At 39.3% G+C, this 16,223-nt stretch overlaps 1 protein-coding gene across 4 annotated transcripts in view; it reads left to right on the forward strand.

Annotated features, from left to right (window-relative positions):
- Positions 1 to 16,223, forward strand: part of DPP10 (dipeptidyl peptidase like 10) — a 1,316,731-nt gene that overhangs the window by 652,949 nt on the left and 647,559 nt on the right. For 2 of the 4 annotated variants that reach the window (XM_045558743.1, XM_045558745.1), the window contains exon 1: positions 11,574 to 11,716. The exons of 1 other annotated variant lie outside the window; for it this stretch is intronic. In XM_045558743.1, coding sequence (XP_045414699.1) covers positions 11,645 to 11,716 — 72 coding nt within the window. In that variant the 5' untranslated portion in view covers positions 11,574 to 11,644. Of the gene's footprint in view, positions 1 to 11,573; positions 11,717 to 11,791; positions 11,954 to 16,223 lie in introns of those variants that run through there. One more of the 4 variants, XM_045558747.1, reaches the window with a different exon arrangement.

The raw sequence follows: 16,223 nt of genomic DNA on the forward strand, positions 1-16,223 counted from the left end.
GCAGGTAGATGTGCAAGAGCATTATTAGAGGTAACACCTGTGAGGGAACAAGGGAGGGCTGGAGAAAGCAAGGTAACCCTTAGACTATGACACAGGCTTGACTGCTGTGAAGGACAAAGGTAAGAAAGGAGGGTTAGTTAGATAGAAAGAGTCTCAAGTTGTAGTTCAATTCTAAGGAGTGTTTGGGGATGCCTTATGCCAAAGATACCCAACAGAGGAGTCCACAAATTCTATGGAGGAGACATCTTCAGTATCTCTGGCACATTCACTCTGTCATTCACTAAGGATAGACTTTGGGAAACACAGCCTCACAGCCTCACTGCTAATGCTGTTAACGTTAAAAATGAATTAATGATCCAAATCAAAATTTCCAATTCAATTTAAGTGTGCATCCTGATACACTATAGTCTAGTCATCATTTTTTTTAAATGAACATCTTCTAATTGTGTATTCATTTTTCCTATACTGAGAATCATGGTTCTTAAAAGCCTTAAAGACTGGAGAATTAGACTAACAATTACACATTTTCTTTTTTCAATATTACACATACAGCAGTCTATCTAAGTATAACTATACTATAATAATATTGCCACCACCCATTATAACTATTGAAAATATGTTTTTCGCATATGCCATTCTTATTCTCCCCCATTTTTTTTTGTTTGCTTGTACTAAACCTACATATAGCTATTAAGTACTTTTTTCTCACTTAACGCTTGATGTGTCTTAATTCTACAGTAACTAAATATGCAACACTCACCATAATTATTATGCTCATATCTCTTTAGTTCTGTGCTATTCACAGTGGTTATTAGTCACATGCGGTGTTGGACAAGTGAAATATGGCTAGTCTAAATTGGTATGTGTTGTAAGTGTAGAAAACACACTGGATTTTTAAAATGTACTAAACTATGTAAAGTATAGATAATTTTCATATAGATTATATATTGAAATGACAACATTTTTAGAATTTGGGACTAAAAGTATGCCATTAATTTAAATTCTTCTGTTACTTTTTACGTTTTTCAGTTGGCTACTAGAAAATTTAAAATTACATATATGACTTTTATTATATTTTGATTTAATTGTGGTGCTCTGGTTATTTTGGTTTTCTGAAACCCATTCCTAGTAGATTCGTCAAGAAAGTCTTAGGAGAACCATATTCCTTGAGTGGTTGCGTGTTGGTAATAGTCTTTTTATGACTTTTATACTTGAAGCTCAGTTTTACTAGATATAAAATCATCCCTGGCTTTTTATTTTCTTGAATATCTTAGACATGTTACTTCATTTTTTTTTCGCTCTAGGATCAAGTGTTGCTGCAGAAAAGTTTAATGATAATCTAATATTAGTCTCTTTTTAAGTCAAGTGCTCTTTCTGCCTACACAACCAAAGAATCCTTTTTTTCTTTAAGATCTCTCAATTTTACTTGGTATTGATTGTACCGGGTTAACAGTATCAAGTACATTATATGACTTTTCAATAAGGCTAAATGGTTTTTCAATTTTAGGATCACTTTCTTGAATTATAGTTTGCGGTATTGGGGTTTATTTTTCACCCGTGCTTTGTTCTCCCACTCAGGAACTCCCATCACCTATGTGTTGGATCCTCCTTGCTATCTACAATATGCATCACATTCTCTTGAAACCTCTTTTTTTGTTTCTTTATTTCTTTTTGGTTTTTAACGTTTTTCTCCTTCTCAACTTGATTTTCCCTAGAGTATTTTTGTGCTTATTTTCTCTTATGTACCTTCTAGATGAGGCTTTATTTCTAATATGATGTTTACTTCTAATTCTTGAGTTCTATCCCTTTTGCTAATTCTGACTAATGTTTTTTTCATGTATTATATGATTTTCTTAATGTCCTTCAGCTCATTTTGAGATAGTGTATTACAGTTTTGAAAATATTTTGAGCATGACACTTTTTGGCAGGCTTATTTTGTCAATAGCAGAAGTTGGCAAACTTCCTATAAGGTTCAAGACAGTAAATATTTTACATTATATAGGCCATATGGTCTCTGTCACAAATACTTAACACTGTTATTTTAGCATGAAAATAGTCATAGGCAATATATAAATGAAAGAGTGTGGCTATGTTCCAATAAAACTTTATTTATAAAAAACAAGAACTAGACTACAGTTGGCCTGTGGGCTACAATTTGCCTGGTCTATAGGGATATTACGATCTTTTTTTCTTTTAACAACTTTGTTTTGAGACCAAACTTTACATAGGATTTGACTTTGATAGTTTCCTGTTGCTCATTTTTGTGTTGATTTAGTTTTTTTGAACTTTTAGTTACTTAAAAGTTCAGACAAGCTTTTCGAATATTCTTCTCTTGTCATCCAATGGTAAAAAACAATGATAGGTCTTGCTTTGTTAGATTTATTGGATATGTTTATTTTTTATCTGGATTTTTCTCTTTCCTTCATCTCTATTATCTCTGTTCTGCTCAATTTTGACTCCACTTCTAGTAGTTTATTCTCAGTATGGGTCCTGTTTTGGAAAGGAGCCCTAGAAGGTCAGTTTCAAGAGTTCACAGGATCTAGATTCCTCTAGCCACCTAAGATTTGACATAGGCTTGTTAAGATCTATGAAGTGTCTAACATTTCACACAGTTTACAAGCTTATAAGTTAACTTACCAGTTTTATGGATGTTGACAAAAGACATGAGACTCTGGGGTCTGAGACAGAGAGCTATATTACTCATGGTACAGCAAGCAATATGAACACGAACATATCTGTGTGCATTCTTCTTGTTCCCAAGTCCCATGGAAGGAATGGTTGAGCCCAGATGGATTTCTGCTCACACAGTAGGTTGCAGTATAGAGGAGGACACTTGAGCTTAATGAACCCAAATCATTTCTAATGGGAAGTAAGCATGCCTATTCTTTTGTTCCACAGGGAGACATTATCCTTTTTATATTGAAGAGTACAGTAGTATATTTGCCCTTTGTTCCAGAAGAAGATAATATTCCCTCTTCCCAGGCTAATTGCTATACAAATATTCTTTAAAAGATATTCTGGAACAAAGGGTATTTTCTTGCTAATAAGAAATGCAGGAATATGAGAGAACAATGGGAAATTGCCTCCCAACAGGACCTCTTTCACTCACTACCAGAATGCACAAAACCTCTCCTAGTTCCATTGGATGTTCTTATATTGGTCCACTGTGCTTTCTAGTGAATACTTATTAACCATTTTGAGGTTATCTCTTTGAATATTTTGAAATTATCAGATCTGTCATTTGCCCCACTGCTTACTTCTGCTTTCGCCTACATGACACCAGGGGCACCCAGGCTGCATGGCTTTTGGTATTTAGGGATTTGTAGAAGTATCTTGGTAGCTATTAATATAATTGCTGTATACGTTGTACTTTTGGTTCTGATATCTAATTTTCTATTTAGCCTAAACCCATGCTGGCATCACTGTAGCCTATCTTCCCTTTAAAGAAAGCATGCAAAGTCTGATTTTACTTTTTTGAAGTCCTCATGTTGAATACCAACTTTATTATACGTAATATAGTTATTCTCTAAGATCTTGCTAAGTTGCCTCCATTTCCCTCCCCCTACACTAAGTGGGGCTAAGATGTTCTATTATTTTAAGTGGATGAGCCAATGTTTCTTTTCTTCTGTAGGATTATATATTTTCTACTCTTGCTATATTTGTGTTCCCCATCTAACAGCAATTACTCTTACTCTCTTTTCAGATATGTGGTCAAAAACTAGTATATCAGATAAACAAGCTTATTTGATATGTGTTCAGAAGATGTAAAACAAAAATAATTGTGCTCTGAGGTTGGGCATAATCTATTGATTTCATGATGCTCTTTGACACCATATGGACAGCCTATAGAAATTTAAGCTGTATTTATGACAATAAAATATCTTATTCAATTTCAAAATTTTCTCATTTTGCCCACTTTAGTTCCTCCTCCTCCAAATTCAGTGTCAGATTTATATCTTAGGGGAGAAATGAAATAAATTAGGAATGATAGTGCTAATATAATTATCTCCACTTTCTCCTGTAGCTCTCAGCATTGGAAGCTCAGTATTTTACAGCACATAGTACCTGCTCCTAAGAAGTGCTAGGAGCTGAAAATTCCAAGATTAGCTGGCTTTTATTTAATGTTTTAAAACCAGGCAATAGCTGGTGGAATCTTAGCCATATCCAGCACCAGTAGATCAGAGGAATATCAAGATTATATGATTTCTACATGTCATATAAAGAAAAGTGAAATATTCTAAGACAACAGAAAGACAGAGAAAATATATTTTCCCTGGGTGATCTTGTTCAATAAAACAAAGAAAAAAATGCAAGTTTATAGGAAGCTCTGACAGAGCTTAATCTTGAGGGAGTAGGGGGATGATTTTTTTTTTCAAAGGATATTTCCTCTAAGACTTCCTTAGGCAAGGAGATTAATGTGACCCTTACGCACCACCCCCTGCACACACACGACCTAACCCCAGTCCCAACAGGTTTCATCTCCCCCAAGAATGTACAATTTAGGAGAAAACCTAAGATGCCCCTTGCAACATCAGTATGCTGAATAAGCTAGTACAAAATAAAGGCAAAATTGTGTGAGATGTACGGTGCAGGAAGAGTTAGTGAAGACAGTCCCTGGGAACTTGTGCTGGGAAAGGCTGAGAGGGAAGCTGGGTGCTCATAGATTAGTTCCATTCAGGAAAATGGAGAAGTGAGTGGATGGCTTCTCCATGAGGAAGGGTAGGTGACCGCGGAAGAGGACAACTCATCAGTCCTGGGAGCCATTTGATGTCCTATCAACTAACTTAAACACTCATATCATCATTGCTGAATCAATAAAACAGCTAATTAAAGGGTATTTTTTAGTCATTGATTTGTGTGAGCTATCATATTGGTTATAAATTCTACCTCCTCTGCTGATGCTTACTATCTAATTGTTAAGTGTAACAAATGATTAAATACTACAAGAAAATTTATGCTTGAAATTAAATGAGAATGTCAAATATAAATCACCAATAAAGGAATGAGAAAGTTACAATTTGGACTATGTGTTATAAAGTTATGCAAATACATAGAATATAACCAATGGTAGGAGCAATGTTCAAGACCTAACCAATAGGATTTATGGCATTTCATATTTATAAGGGCATTAATAAAAACATGAGACTTAATACACCCTAACATCCCCAACATCTTCAGAATGTATTCTCCTGGCTCTCCCCTTCCCTCTCATTTCTCCCTCCCACTCCTCCTTTTCTCTTCCTCCTGCTCTTTCTCTCCTTTCTTTCATTTGGATAAAGATGTATGACGGCCGGGCGCGGTGGCTCATGCCTGTAATCCTAGCACTCTGGGAGGCCGAGGCGGGTGGATCGCTCAAGGTCAGGAGTTCGAGACCAGCCTGAGCGAGACCCCGTCTCTACTAAAAATAGAAATAAACTATCTGGACAACTAAAAATATATATAGAAAAAATTAGCCGGGCATGGTGGCACATGCCTGTAGTCCCAGCTACTCGGGAGGCTGAGGCAGTAGGATCGCTTAAGCCCAGGAGTTTGAGGTTGCTGTGAGCAAGGCTGACGCCACGGCACTCACTCTAGCCCGGGCAACAAAGTGACACTCTGTCTCAAAAAAAAAAAAAAAAAAAAAAGATGTATGACATTAGTAAGTATTTAGATATGCAGGATAGAAATTGAGAAACTTAAAATGTTTCCTTATTCTCTCAGACAGCTGTAGATGAGTGACAGACAGCTGAATGTAGGAAGGTATGGTATCTGCATCACTAGCAAGCTACCCATCTAGGCTAACAGAATGAACAGAATTAGACAATGTTTAGCAACGAGAGATGTATTTTAATGTGTCTTATTCCAACATAGGTTCCATCCCATGATGTCCAAAAGCTATTATTTGCATAACCTGGACAGACAATTCTGCGTGGTTAAAGGAACTGGCTGAGAACACAAAGACTTGGCCTCAAGTTTCCTTTGGAGATGGTAGAAAAATAATTCCCACTGGTAGGAAGTCAATTGATGGAGATACTCGGGCCCCTTTAATGTCAGTTGGTACTTTAGCGCAATTGCACCAAATCTTAGTCTATCTCTTGTTTTCAAGAGGAAAATTCACAGAGGAGTCTGAATCTAGTAACAAATCCTTGAAAATAAATTGAACATAGTGGATGCATTACATAAGATGGAAATCCTCCCTTCCCTTCAAAAATTTGTCATGATCTCACAGTACAGTGTTCTCTCTAAATTCACAGAAAATTTCCCAGAATGGGAAATGTGCTTTATGTTTTGGGAATTAAATAAGGAAAGAAGGCAGGTAACCACTATAAAGTCTAAATGCAAGAGAAGGCTCAGTAATATTGTACTTTCCAAGGACAAAGAGAAGGAGATTATTTTGAATCATTAGACAATCTTGTCTTGGTTATAAAAATGAAAAATACCAGATTCAGAGAAATTTATTCATCAAAGGCAGACTTATTATCTCAAAAGGACAAATGTCATGCCAATGTTTCTAAATGCTCTTCCATATCTAACAACCCTTCTGTCATTTGTAGAAAGAATCCGATTCAGAAAACTTTATTTTATCTCTGAAGAAATGTGAAGATCAGGAAAAAAAATAACCACTATTATCAGCTCAAAGATATAGAAAGTATTTTTTTCTTTTCTTCTTTTTACTATGCCAACATAACCAATTCACTAAATGATTACTCTTAAAAGAAAAGACCAAAATAAATAAACACAAGCCTCTTGTTAAGTATCTAGTGGGTAAAAATAATAAAAACAGATAAATTCCTCATATTCTCAAGTTGTTTTGGTGTTACAATTCAGCTATATATGCAGAGAGAAAAATCACACACAGGAAAAATCATCTGCATTGTTTTACTGTCTTAACATTCTTAGATATGTCATAGAAGGGCTGTGAGTGAAAGGAAGACGTGAGGTGTGTAAATATAACAACCAAGGAGTCCGGACCTCAGTATGAATGAGCAGTTTGTCAATATCTTCAGGTCTCCTGTGAGCAGCAAGAATGGCTCTCAGGATACTGCAACTCTGTCTGCTTCCACCAGAGATCATAATTGGGCTATGAATTTTTATAACAGGAAGGTCTTTCTGTCGTAGACAGAGACCGACAAAAAGTTTAGTTAATGCCAAAAGAATCTTAGAGTGGTATAAGTAGTGTACATGAATATCACTTAAATAAGCAATGCCTTTACTTCTTTTTTTTCTTTAAAAATAAATGTCTGTTAGAGTATACTGGTTAAAGCTTCTAAATTATAGCTTGTTTCTGAGGATTGCTCAGCATGCTGGTTTTTTGCCCAAGGACATGATATGCACTTTGGGGAATTCAAGAAGCCAATTGAGGCGAGTAGAGGTGATTTATAAATCGAAACCAAATGATAGCAAAAGATGTGAACTAAAGCTATTTCTTCATCTGCAAAGAGCTAATTGGGCACATTTCAGGCCAAGTCTCTGAAGACACAGCTCAGGAACTCTTTCTTCCTGATGCTGTTTTCATTACAGACACTCAATAGAGAACTGGCCAATGCTAGGGAAATCCCCATCAAGGTGGCCTGTACATGACACTGCAGATTTGCCGCAGGAAGAAGAGAGAAGAAAAGGAAAACAGAATGAGAGATTGCTGGCAGCTAGCTGCTTACAGAGTTCTATTTGCCTTATCTAATTTATCTGAAACTGAAGACTTTGTCTCTAAAGGCAAATTTTGCCTCACAAAATCTCATGGGACTTTTGTCTTTCTGACATATCAGTATTTAGCCAGGTCTTATTTCTTATTTGGTGGTTGTTAGGGTAAATTTTGATTTTTTGGTCCTCTGTCAACTATTTGATGTGGGAGACTGGATATAGCACATATGACCTACGTATTTCTGGAACAACCTGTTTGCCACTGAAGCTGCAACATTACAATGATAATCTTTAATTCAATTATGATCTAAATCTCACAATCTATTCTCACTCACCTTAATATTTCTAGGTAAAATGTGGTGTACTACATTGGCGTGTCATTTTAAAAGAATCAGATATTCAGAAAAGAAAGATATTAGATATTCACAATGTTGCATGTGAGAAAGTTTTTGAGTGACTTCAGAAACCCAAACAAATACACTGAGGAAGCAGCACTGAGGGTATGTCTACATGGGAACCTGAAATTAGGATCTGAGGCAATAAACTTTTAGAGGCATTGGTAGAGTCTGAATCCTAGGAAATCATCTTGAAAAAAATGGCCACATCGTGCCAGGTTTAGACATTTATAATCTGAAATAGGGGGAATTTTGCTAGATGATCTCTCCAAGTCTTTTTCAGTTATGAGAGTCTAATTTCATTCCATAATAATTTCATTTCATAAAAATTATAGGAAAACTTTCTTTACCATTGTATGAGTATTATAAATGTACACATGTCCACGAGTTATCTCATCAAAGATACTGTGTGAGAAAAAGTACTCAAAAATATTCTGTAAATCTCTATAAAACTCTCCCTAAATAGATTTTTATATTCAGAAATTATACTTTGCAAATAAATTTTTAATTTTCTGAATTCTAAAAATATTATTAAGACAAATTGTCTCTATATATTTATGTACAGCTCTCTAGCTCCAGAAATGTTGGTGGATTTTAAGGATCCTTTGTGAGGTAATTAACTTTACTGATTTGTTTGTATTTTTCTAAGCACTTAATTGACTCCCCCAGTAAAATTTAAACATATACAAATAATTCATCATTCAGAGGATAGGTTTTGATTCCTAAGATCAGTACATAATCGTAGAAATTTAGAGAAAGAAGGTATCTTATTGGCCACTCAGTCTAAACATATTCATTTTATCAGGTAAAAAAGTGGAGACAAGAGACAAGTGACCACTCGGCCCTACACCTCCATGCCCGGATGATGTCAGGACACCAATCTGCTGACATCTAGTCTAGTACAGGTCCCTCTTATCTATACTGCATTAGGGTTATATCCACTTGAGTAGTTTTAAAATTCTGTAGACATTTGATGGTAAATTAGTGTTTTGTATTTTTTCTTTAATGCTAACATCATCAGAAACCACACAAAACAGAACTATAAATATTTACTACTCTGGTATAAGTTATTCCTGTATTTCTTTCTTGGACATTAGAATTTTTTCTTCAGTAAGAAATAAGGTTGGAAATGAAGTAGAAGATCTTACACTGTCATGCAAGTGCATCATATTTCAAAAAAAAATAAAGTATTTAAAAAGTTGGGAAAATCAGTTTAAATGTGATTAAGGTTTAATTAGTGTCCTTAACCTATATCTCAATAACTAAAAAATAATTTTCTTAGCTTGATAAAATAACCCATCCCAAAACACAAAGACTCAAATTAAATCAAAGAAGCCCCCCCTTCCTTTAAAAAGAAGATTCACACCCATCACAATATATAAAACTAATGATTTATGTCTTAATTTGTAACCAAAGTGGATTTTATACTGAATTCTGAAAATGGATGCAAGTTCAACAGTTGAATTCAATCAAATAAGTAATCTTAAATAAAATGAGGATAATCTCTTCTAGTGCATACTTATCCTGTGTAACAGAAATCTGTCATGAAGTAAATTCCTTCAAGTCAAGCAGATTGCCCAAATTGGAAACATATTGGAAGGATGAATATACTCAAATAATCAAGAGAAGAGCAAAATATAAACATGGGAAACATTTTCTGAACAATGGAGATCCCTCCCTTCAAAAAAAAATCCATGTGAGGAAAAATCTGATTGTCAGATTTACTGGATAAACTGACCAATAACTATTTTACTAGTTTTTTAAAAATATTTGCTTCATATTTTTACAACTGGCAAAATTATTCCTATTGAAGTTATTTCTGCTGCAACTGAACAAATAGGTTACTCACAATATGTACTGAAATACATATTTTTGAAAAGCAATATCTCCCTTCACTCCAATTCTACCTTTCTGCTGGTGAACACTAATTTATTTTTTTCAGTATATGTTAAAGGAACTATTCTTACAATTAATATTTAGGACAAGCATGATAACTCATGTTTTAGAAGCTATCAAGGCATGGGCACAGCTCCTACCATCCTAAAACAGCCAGCCCCTCAGTAACAAGTGGCTGGTTCACGGTCTGAGTGGCTCAGACAAGAAGGGAGGCAGTCCTTAGCCAACAAAATCCAACTCAGCACTACCCCACTCCGCTATCCCACCCCCATATTTTCTGTCCTTTCTGCTGGAACTGCTTCATAACCCTTGTGCTGAATCCATTAACGTCTAGGCATTTAACTCACTCTTGCCTTTACTCTGGTGAGTAACCCCCAGAGACCTGTGTCTGAGCCTTGGGGACTGCTTGTGGTCCATCTGCTTTAAGGGGACCCTTCCCAACACCCCAGGGAAAGCCGCGTGCTGCAGCATCTGGATGAAACTGGTGGACTTGGTCTATAAAACCTACAAGAATTCAGCTTTCAAAGAGCTACATTGACTCCTTGATTCGTATCTCGGCTGCAGGCTCCCAGTGCCCCCCACTATAAAGTAAGCTCCTGGCAGCCAGGGAATTTAGTAGGTTTGACTTGCTACTTAATGTTTCTCTCCTGAAATCCTCTCCTAGACTTACGGTGTGTGTTACAGGGTAGGTGCTCAACAAACACGCTTTGCACAGGAGAAGGTTATTTTGAGCAAAAGGAAGTCTGGAAGGACTTCAGCCTTAAAGGTTTTCCTACATGTGTCCAAGAAAAGTGAAAAAGAAAAAAAAAAGTGAATATCAGATTATCATGGTTACAGTTATTGTTTTTAGCCAACCTTTAGGAATTTCAGTGGCGTTAACCGGGGAGCTGGGGTGGGGGTGGGGATGTGGGCTGGACAGTACAGGGTGTCCATTGCCCCCCATCAGAAGGTGCAGAGCCTCAGGTCACGAGCCGAGACAACCCTTCGGTACCGACAGCTGTTGCTCGTCCCTGGCGAGGCTCCGGGCCCCCAGTCTCTGACTGCCCTCTGCCTTCTTGGGGCGCCGGAGCATGCCCAGTGGCCGCGCTGGAGCCACCGCGGGCTTTGCGCGGGCGCGCTCCGCTTCTCCGGGTTTTAGCAGGAGCCCACGGGGGGCGGGCTGGGGGGCCCGCGGAGCCGGGCAGCCTTGGCCGCGAGTGGGGAGCTCGCGCGCCGCGCAGGGCTCTCTCCCGCGTGGCGGTTGCTCGGGAGGTGCCGGAGCGCGGCCCCCGGCAGCTCCACCTGGCGCGCTGAGCAGCGCGCGGGGGGCCCCGGGGCCGGGCGGCGCGGGGCGCGGACTGCGGTAGAATGAGAGCCGCGCTCCGCCGGCGCTGCGAGACGCCGCTCCAGCACTGTCAGGTGCCGGGAGCCCGCCGCTTGTCGCTCCGCTAACTTGCCACTTGGTAGTGTCTGGTCTCCAAGGCTCTGCGCGCTGTCGGGTGGTGGGGGGCCGGGGGGAGTGGGGGGTCAGAGGGTCTGCGGTAGCCGAAGGAGGGATCCTGCCAGCGGGAGCCTGCCTGGTGCCGCTCCTCTTCCCCTCCCTCGCGCTCCCCTCCCCCCACGCCGTCGCTGCCGCTTTCCCTTCTGCCAATTCGGAGAGCGACGGGTGTCTGTGACATGAGATCGCTGCCAAGTGACGGTCCCCGAGTCTGAAGTGCCCGCGAGGAAGTGAGCGCCGACGCGGGCCGCGGGCGATGACAGCCATGAAGCAGGAACAGCAGCCCACCCCGGGGGCCAGGGCGAGCCCGGCGCAGCCGACCGACCAGGTGAGAGCGGGCAGCTGCGGCCGGGCCCTCCCGGGAGGGCTGGCTCCTGTCCGCGCTGCCCCCGCCTCTCCTCCCGGGCTCCGCTCCCACGCCTCCCTCTTCCCACCCTCCCCCGCCCCAGTTCCAGGCTCTCTCTGCTCATCCATGGACTCTGCAGGAAGTTAGAGCATCTGAGTGCGCTCCGTGCCGGGCGAGAGGATGCGCAAGGTGGAGAGCCGCGGGGAAGGGGGGAGAGAGGTAAAGCCGAGGGTGTCCCGGGGAGCCCCGGCGGGCGGGCCACCGAGGGAGGGCGAGGTGTCGGGGGTCAAGGAATCGGGCCTCTCGGCTCCTCATTAATGCACGTTGGAGAAATCTGCCGCGCTCCAGAAGCCGTCCACTTGCGGGGTTCGAGCCCAGTCTTCCTGCAGCCGGGACGAGCGCTGGCCGAAGCGCCCGGAGTAGACAAATGACCTTTAAGCCGGCAGAGTTTTTCCTTTCCTTTCTTGTGTTTTTAATGAGACGGAGGGGTGTGTGTGTTGCCGGGGTGGGGGGTAAGCTGGGGTCAGAGGGTTTACCAGGCATCTGTAGTCTGCTGAGTGGAACGGGGCTCGGGAGCAGAAAGGCATTAATTATTAAGAGGAGCCGGGAAGGTACTGGCTTTAGTGATTTGTTGGGTCTAGATGTGTTGTGTCTGCAGAGATGAGGTGCCCTGTGTTGGCTGAGAGCTATTCCTGTCTCCTTGCCGTCCTTCCGCACCCGCCACCCCCTTTTTGTTTTTGGTCATTAGGGATTTGTATCATAAATGTAAGGTGGATCCTCATCTCGTCTCTGTCCCCTGGATTGGGGTGATTTGGGAGTTCGGTGTCGCTTTTTTTTTTCCCCAAAGTTAGAGGGTCGGGAGCGCCCAGATGCCCTGGCAGGAGGAGGGAGGCAGTGCTGAGCCGGGCGGAGGTGCGGTCACGTTTACAGCAATTAGAGACTCGGGCAGAGAGAGCTGCACTTGGGTCAGCGGTTAACTCCGGAGCTGGAGGACCCAGGCACTGGGGTAGGAGAGATGAGGCTCTTTGCCCGGAGTGCACTGTCAAAGGCTGCTGGCGGCGTTCCTGGCAGATACCTTTCCCAGCTTATTGCTAGCACTGGGATGGGGTGGGGGTAGTGCAAAGGTTCCAGCAGCAACTCGGCTCTTCGCATATTCCAAGCACTGGGAAGAGTGTTAAGGGAGCTATCCAAATCACCCAGGAGTGGCCGGCGAGGCAGAGGAGGGGATGCCAGGGATGCTGTTATTAATATTCCAGACTTGGTCATCTCTTCTGGCTTGTGGTCTCGTTTCTCCCCTTCCCTCCCCCTTCTCATTTCCCTTGCATATGTTTCACACAGGTGGTGGGGATTATTCAATGTTTTAAGGCTCTATTTCCATTTATTGGGGGGGGAGTGGATGTTGCAGTTTTTGCAAAGCGTTTGTTTTCTTAAACCGTCCTCTTTTCTGCATACCCTGAGATAAGTATAAAATATTAAAACACTATCTCATATGTCCCTTCCTCTTCTACTTCTCCCCCCACCCCCAGCACACATCACAATGTAGAAACTGGTTAGCAGATGTAAAATAATAATAATAATAATAAGTTCAGGAGAGGAACATGGATTTAACATCCTCTTTCAGGCTGACAGCCCTTAAATTTCATTAACAAGTCTCTGAGCCTCTCTACTGCTCTTGGAATGATGCTACCAATAAGAATGATTAGTCAGGTGAGAGTCCCCACATGAAATCTTTGCTCACTAACCTGTGACACCACCTGGTTACTTGAGGTGCTGCAAACAGTTCAGTGATGGTGGAAGTGGGGAGGCTGAAGAAGAAGAGAGCACACAGAAGCTGAAAATATATGTGTAAATAGTGGACACGCTGTATATGCATAGCAAGTCCTTTTGTTGGGACTAATCTGGTACTTAAAATTCATATCAAGAGATAGGTTCAAGCTTGAATCCATTTTTCTTGTTAGTGTGCATTTTTTTATAGCCACGTCAAATATTCAGGGAGTGGCCACATTGTAGAACTCTTGCTTTAATTGAGTATTTTTTAAATGCTTTTTTGAGCATTTACATGATTTTAAAATGTCAGTGGTATGCATTTTATGCATGTGTTAAAATAAAAGAGATTGATTTTGCAAGGAAAGTCAGACTGAAATATACATGGCAGCATTCCAGTGAGGATTTTTCAAGCACTCCCAGGAAATACCTATATCTAGTATATTCTTTGTTCAAAGCTTGGACATATGAAATTATGGCCAAATAATGTGCATGATTGCTGTGGAAGCTTAAACTGCTCTCTCTAAGACTACTATGTTTTTATTAGCCATATTAGTCATTATGGTTTAATTCTGTAGTTGTCACATGACTCTCATGCAATATTAGATATAATACCTTCATAAATATGTAATTAATTCTTCTGGTTTCTGTAATATTTCAAAAAAAGAAGATTCACAAATGTAAATAAAAATTTACCTTTATGAAATCTACCCAGTTGTTAAATAGGGGGCATATTCCAGCTAATCAGTCACTATGTATTGATTTTGAATGATTTAAGCTTCTGAATATTGCCAAAAAGGTCTTTCACTTTCCTTGGTAGAGATTTTTATGTAACCTCAAAGATGCCTTGTCCTGAGGCCATCAAACACCTATTTCCACTTACAGCACAGTGGAAGACCATAGTTCTTCCTCTGAGTGAAAACGGTTATGAACCATGTAATTCGGTTACTGTTAGTCCTGTAGAGGGCTCAACCTCCCTGTTTCACTATCTATGACTGTCCTCTGGCACAGGGTGCCATGGCAAGAGGACATCGCCTTTCTCCCCAGAGAGCAGCAGTAACAAAAAAGCAGGGACTGTATACTTTTTATTAATATTCCGAACCCATTGGAAGTATTTTTATCATCTTAACAATCTTTCTTTTAAAGTTTCATTGATTGAACAAATGTTTGCAACAGTTATTTTTGTTGTTTATCAGAACACTTCACATTTACCAAATGTCTAAAAATAAAGGCTTTGACATGGATAGATACAGACATTTCCACTTAACATGATCAATATCTCATTTTGCACTGAAGGATCAAAAGTCTTTAGTGGTTAATGATTATTTATTATTATTTTTAAAAATGACTTCCTGAATGCTTGCCGCAGGGAGAATACTGTTTTGGGAGTTGATAAAATAATTATTGAATGCATTTTTCTATTTGATTCTCAAAGCAATTTTTTGACGTGGGCCATATTGCTATTCCCATTTTAGAGATGAGAATACAGAGGATTAAAGAAATCAGGCAACTTGGCTAAGCTATTAATAGTCTTTAAAGGTAGAGGTCGGACTCAGACAGAAGCTCATTAACATCAGAAGTCCTGTCTTCTAACATCTGCATAACCACAATACAACACATTCCCATTATAATAATGTAAAATAATTGCAAATTGGATGTGTATGTGTGTGGGCACAAATTTATCTTGGATGTAAAATAGGTAAAGACTTGTTTAAAGCTTCGTCTATAAATATAAATAGTAGTTCTTGAAATTTTAAAGTTAACTTAATATCCTCTCTATTGATCTAAATGATGTGAAAAGAATCAGATAGATACTCATAAGTACATGAGAACTTTTTTTTTAATTTTTTGTATCACTTGTCCCTGGTAATGAGACTTTCAAGATTCGTTAAATGAGTACATTTTTAATAGTCAGACGAGGTTTAGAATTTGCTCACATTTCCACCAGGTGGCAACCTTCTGCTGAATCCAATTGGTAAAAAGACTGCCTCAAATGCGTGCCTTGTCCTCTCAGCTCCAAAAACAAAACAAAAATAACTACACAAAAATAAAAAAACAAAAACAACCACCCTTTCTGGAGTATGACTAAAAAGTGTATTTTTAAAAGTAACTCTTTGGCTACAAAGACAGTATTAGTTATGCATTTTTCTTTAAAAAATGTATTTTGGTAAAAACCAGTCTCTTACAATTCAACATGTAGTAGCCTCTTGATGAAATAATTCATGATCAGAATTGAGATTAAATAGTTAATATTTAATATGTAAAATGCCTCCTGCAAAATATCCATTGGACTTTTGACCTCCAGGTAATATTGACCTACAAGGTTTAAGTACAAAAATTGGTATGCAGTATTTTTTTTTTTTTTGGTATTCAGTCTTTTTATTTCACCTTTGGTCTAGCAAACTAGATTAAAATTTTCAAATGTATGCTTAATGAAAAATTATGAAAAAGTTATTCTTCCACATGTCCCTTGTTAATATATAAACATGTTATAATTAGTCAACAAACTATTGTTTTTAACACAGAACCTTGAAAATAGCCTGTATGTATAAATCATGCTGAAAAACTTTACTTAATAGAAAATTTATTAATTTATTACTTTTTTTCTAATCATTCAGCATAAAATGCCATATCTAATTGGGGGAGAGTTCTATATAATTTGGTTATAAAAGATAATTTAGGTTAAGTAAAAGTATTATGTAGAAGTCTTTATGTTTTGAGAGAA

This window comes from Lemur catta, chromosome 8, assembly GCF_020740605.2.
Source record: "Lemur catta isolate mLemCat1 chromosome 8, mLemCat1.pri, whole genome shotgun sequence".
Lineage (NCBI taxonomy): Eukaryota > Metazoa > Chordata > Mammalia > Primates > Lemuridae > Lemur > Lemur catta.